Raw genomic sequence first — 6000 nt, 5'->3', positions numbered from 1 at the left:
CATTAACTTGTGTATTTTATGTCTGCCCAGAATCCAGCTTTATAAGGAACTTGTCACTTTGCTCATTCAATGATTAGCAGTGCATCAAGTGGGGAAGGGGATGCTACATGGTCTCCAAACTCAGAAGTATCAGGTATTTCCAGGGATTTCAACAGATCAATGGAGAAGTGAAAAGGCAAGAACAGTGATTGGACAAAACAATGGAAAAACGACATAATTTGCCAAGGTGATAATGCTCCAAATCACACAGCTGGTGTTGTCAAATCATGGTTTGACGAGCATGCAGACAAAGTCTCACACCTTCCCGGGGCACCGCAATTGTCGGACTTCAATATCATAGAGCCTCTATGGTCAATTTTGGAGAACAAGGTTCATTCTCGTTTTCTGCCTCTGGCATCTCTTCGAAAACTGGAATGATTTTACATGAAGAGTGGTATCAGATTCCATTACCTACCATCCAAGACTTATATTTGTCAATTCCCAAGAGAATTTAGGATGTCTTGGGTGCCAAAGGTGGTCCAACACCATATTGTGTAACAATTTCATTCTTTTACCTGGTGTTTCCATAATTTTGTCAAACCCCTTGATCTGCAGGAGGAGCAATGTTAGGAGGAGTTATCACTTTGCCCTAAATGATGGGTTTCAAAGCCTGTGCTGTGTACCTTTCTTTTTCACGTTGCTAGCAATTTTACCAATCATTTTTATACATCCAATGCAGGTCAATCTGATTGGTTTCATACATTTCTTTGGTGACAGTAATATGCTTTCTGAAACATTTATTTTCACTTTTATAAATTTATTTGAACTTCTTTGCTGAAAATATTTAAATAAACATGCCATTTTAGAAAGTATTTTTCAAACTTTAAAAAACTTTAAATATATCCAGTATCTATTAGGATCTCTTAAAAAACAGCTCTGCTCAAATATTTGGTGTAAAAATTTGAGATTGATAACTCATTTTCTTACTATGTTCCTTTGCTCATTTAGCTAATAACCCACAATTTTAAAGACCACATTAAATTCACCCTTTTAGCTGAAGCTTGCACAACGACTGGTAATTATGTCCCCAAGATCTTAATCTGCCTGTTCCTATATCTGTTGTTCTAGTGCCTGGACCAACTAAAATTCCCAGCAGAGAATGGCTGGATCCAAACCCTCTTTTACATTGACACCAATCAGATTCATCTGCTTTGGATGCACATATGATTCTAAAAAAAAGAATGTTTAAAGTAAAGAAACCTGACTGAGAGTTTTAACCTTTAGCTGAGTTTACTGGCTGAATGCTTGTTCCAAATCTGTGACTCAGAAAGTTTTATCTCCGAAAAAGAATCGAGTAATGGCAGACCCTGTATTTCTATTGGCATGAGTCTCATTTACTGCCAACCTCCATGTTCTATTCTCTTCTTTAGTTTTGGAATAAACATTTTTCACATGGTTAGGTCACATCAATGTCATCAACCTACCAGGTTCGTTTTTGAGTGCATTGAAAAAAAAATAACACTTTAAATATTTTTTTCTGGAACAAGAAGCAATCATGCCTGGTCAAGTTAATTCTCATTAGATCAAAGGTAATGGGTTCTACCTTATATAAAATTGAAATATATGGCTTATATATTGAATCTAATTAGTAAAGTTCTTAACAAGGAAAACTCTAACACAAACCCTCTGATTGGACTTAATTAATATTGAAAATATATGCAAAAAACGATACATTCTCTTTAGGCTTGCACTTGTCATACCTTAACGAATGGGCAAATACCACAAACAACTTTTTGGATGGGAAAGTTATTTTTGCAGTTTAAGTTTAATAAAAATAATAGTTGGCTTTTTTGTCTTTACTTTTTTAAATGAATGTACAGAACTAAGTAAATCTAAGGACACTTGTTTCAGCCGGGGGCTTCCAAAAATCAGAACAATAGATTGTGAAGGAGAATAACTATAAATAACTATCAAACAGATGCAGAACCCTGGGCTGCTGGGAGGAAAGGCATCTATAAACATTAAGATTTCTGATATATAGAAGAAAATATATAACAGCAGAAGGCAGCTTATCGTCCTTGCTGCTCGAATCCGACCTTGAGCTCGTGTACTCAGCTCCCTATTTACATTTCTGTCAGAATTGTTAGTTAATAGTGACTTGATAATCAGTCCATTGGCAACAGAGACTAAGATTAGAGGAAGAGAGCAGCTTAAAATATTACAGGTGAGGAAGTAATAAATATTCAGTTTAGAGACACTTATTTCCTCAGTCTCATTGCTTGACGTATTTAAACTTGGAGTATCTTTGTTCAAGTTCCAAGCTGCAGGGACGCCAGTCACCATTGCCATAAGAAAAGAGACCAGGAGAAGATGGGGTATTAGTCGGGAAACTGCCAACCTAATCCGAATGAGAAGTGGATTGGTCAAGATAACAATCTGCAGACAATAATTAACAGATAGACAAACTGTGAACCAGAAATTGGAGTAAATTGGAAGGTTCAACATGATTGTGAACATAGTGTAGATCTCATCCGAAAAGTACAGATTACTGTTGAGAAAGCTTAGGAAATCATTTGCCAACATTAGGAACTGAAACAGAACATTAGTTGCACCCATAGTAACCAAAATAAGATCAGAGGGACCTAAGGCTTTTCCCATCATTTTGTCAAAGATGTTCACTGTGATGATGAGTGAGTTGGTGAAGACACCCATTATGGTGCTGACACCAAGTATAGTCATAGAGACTAAAATAAAGACTGGAAACATTAGAAATGAACATCCAGATTCAGTCCTCTGAGCAGTCAAACAAAATGTCACATATGTGTCATAGCAAAATGCATCAGCATATGATTTCTTGTTTCCAGGTAGAATGCCTGCAATGTTTTATTCAGATAAATGAAAATTAGACTTTATAGAAACATAGAATAAAGAATTTAATGATATGCTGTATACTCCTAGCTATCATACAAGTCCATATGGAAAAGGGACCTAGAAAAGCACTGCTGCATATGAAGTTAAACAATCTATGGTGTAATTATATTGCAAAACACTTGTAAAAAAATGCATACCTGTGTAGTTGTCGTCTAATACCTATAAAATATGTCCCCCACAAATGTTCCTAAATGTTTTAAAGAAGGTGGCTCAATGAAACTGCCAATATACTGTAAAACTTAGTCCTACATTTGTGAAGCTATAGAGATGGACTTTCCTTAACATTCAAGAGGTGAAAAACTAAAAGCACTAGCATCATCATCAGTGAAAATGACTATCTTGTTATACAGTAAGAAAAAGGTTCACGTAGCCAGTAACATCATTACATTGCAGCATCAATGTCACCATGCTTATGAACATCATCTAACTAGCTGGCTGGGGATCAAAGGATAGAGAGTTGTGGATATCCACTCTCTGTCTTCCTAGCAGATGGTGGCAGTCCTCAGGTTGGGCGGTCCCTACAGATGAACCTACTTTATCCTGAGCATGTCTTCTTCACACGAGGCACGAAGGTTGGATCCTTGGAACCACTGTGGGGTTTCTATGTCTGTGGTTTACAAAATCTTTGGAAATCAAATCATTTTACTGTAAGGCTATCTTATCTCTTTGTTGTAATGGTTCGCTATTCAAGGCACCTCCTTTAGAAGCAATTTTGCTGATATTTTGTCAATGGATAGAAATTTACTGATTCATTTCCAATGACCCATTATATGAGGATTTTGGAGGCTTTTATCATACATTATACAATGTGAAAGTATTCTATATGCATAGAGTATATGTGGTATTTATTAAATATGTTTGTTTTTTAACTTTACTATCTGATTTACATTTGCATCCTTGAAAAAGTAGACTTTGTTCCAAGAAATCTGTTGAATGAAAACCATTATATGTAGGATGATGAGTAAAGGATGGCACGCAAAAATGATTTTGTAATGGTCCTTTCTGAATGGTTTTAATTGCAAGAATTTATAGATTTTTTTTAAAACTTCTCTCATATATATATATAAAAAAAAAATGCAGAAACAATTATCTATGTGTTGGTGATGATTACTGTATATGCATATCATAAGCATCCGCCTTTTTCTGTGTGGTGTACTGTGGAATCCTTTATGAAGGGGATACAGATATGCCAAGAGGAAATTATTCCCTCTGAATTCCCAAGAGCCATATACTGATTATTTTATTTTTTACTTTTACTTTCTCAAGGGGATATGTAGTTATTCATAATTTAGGACTCAATTTGAACGAATTTGAAGGTAAATATGAAATATTGGATAAAAAGTCTTCAATCCAGCCAGCAGGTAAAAGTTCAGGTCCCTTTTACATGATTTTCCCAGTTTGGTTGCCATCTGTTTTAAAAAGCCTGAAAGCTGAAATGTAACACCAATGAATGAGTTTATAGCAGTGACTGCTCCCTTATTGGATAGCTTTCTTCCAGTTGTTGGCACTCGCCGCCTGTCATACAGTGCAAGTCAGTAAGTTAGGTAGCTTCTGCTATACTGTTTCTTTAGATAACACATAATGCTCTCGAAATCCTTTGTGTGTTTTATTTACAATTATAAAAGAGATATTGTAAATACAGAAAAACAGATATAAAAAATAAGTTTAAAATATGGAAAAAAAATAATTAATTTCATATTAGGGCCATTGATCACTTTTGGAACTTGAATTGGCCCAAAACCTCTGGATCTCCTAGGTCGCTGGGTCTTCCAGAATTCAAGGCATTATGAGGTTCAGATTTTTCATTATATCAACAAAACATTGCCTGGACTTTGAACAAAGGTCAGCTGGCTTAGAGGGGGCCCATATGAGGCTTTTTGAGCAGCCAGCCCCCGCACTTTGAAAAGGTGGGTCTCCAGCTGCCATATTGACAATGTACATTAGCTGTAATAGGGAAACCCTAGGGCAGGGATCCTCAAACTATGGGCCTCCAGCTGTTGCGAAACTACACATCCTATGAGGCATTGTAAAACTCTGACATTCACAGACATGACTAGGCATGATGGGAATTGTAGTTTCCAAACAACTGGAGGGTCATAATTTGAAGACCCCTGCCCTAGGGAATACTGTTGACAAACTTCATATAGAGAAGTTAGTGTAGGGTTTGTAGGCACTGTCAGGTAAAGTACTGCAGTACACTAAATTAAATGAAAAAACCAAAAGCAAACTGCTGTGTATCCTGGAGACTTTGGGGATTTGGGGAGGAATAGGTTTTTACATTTTTTATATGTACATCTCAATGCTGCTATTCTCATTCAGTCTCTTCACAACTATGTGCACTACAGTGACAACAGACAGCATTTATTTTTCACATTGCATATTTCCTAATTGTTGCTGGCTGCATTTTTTTTTTCTACACATTTTTTTTTAAGAGCAACCTTCCTTAAATATTGAAGTTCTGCTCTACTGAAGGATCCTCACTTTTACTTTCATGTAAGGTTTTTTTAATGGTGACAGCAATGAAATGTTCATTGACCAAGAAGCCCATATTTTTTTGTATAAGAATGCGACAGGGTAATTTATAGACAAGTGATTATAGGAGGCAAAGGCAGAGCGTTGTCACCCCCATAACAAAAAGTGCTCAAATAAGTACCTTTCATCAGTAGCACCAGTTGGTATTTCCATCAAAACTAGCGATTAAAATAAAATTAGCCTTTACAAGGGATATTGTCATGCTAAGCTTATATGAGACTTTAGTGGCTGGGTTTACATCTACTTACCAAATTATAAATTCACATTTTATTAATCAAAAGTACAAGCAAAAGGTAAATAGCTGCAAATTGTGTAATGCATTAAATACATTAAAATGGTACCAATACCCACTTCATACCCACCTAATGATGATTTAATGTATTGTATGTAGCACCCTACAGGTAGGTGCTAGGTAAATGTATAGTGGGCCTTGTCTGCCTAACAGCAGAAGGCAGATTAGGCTGCAAAGGATTCTGGGAGTGGGTATAAGTTAGGGGGGAAATGCGTGGCACGGTGTCTTTGGCGGGAGCAGAGTCCCAGGAAGGAGAGTGCGGCTGT

General features: G+C 36.4%; 1 protein-coding gene across 1 annotated transcript; it reads right to left on the bottom strand.

Moving 5' to 3' along the window:
* Nucleotides 1–1785: 1785 nt before the first annotated feature.
* On the bottom strand, nucleotides 1786–2745 carry LOC309544477 (taste receptor type 2 member 40-like; the record flags this gene model as incomplete). The annotated part of the gene is made up of 1 exon (XM_082243386.1): nucleotides 1786–2745. The coding sequence occupies one exon, from the start codon at nucleotides 2743–2745 to the stop codon at nucleotides 1786–1788; it is 960 nt and encodes a 319-aa protein (XP_082099512.1).
* Nucleotides 2746–6000: the final 3255 nt, after the last annotated feature.

Source organism: Pelophylax lessonae, assembly GCF_965119305.1.
Source record: "Pelophylax lessonae genome assembly, chromosome: 1".
NCBI classification, from domain to species: domain Eukaryota; kingdom Metazoa; phylum Chordata; class Amphibia; order Anura; family Ranidae; genus Pelophylax; species Pelophylax lessonae.
Note: the sequence above shows the minus strand (reverse complement) of the source record. Positions and strands in the feature narration are given on the sequence as shown.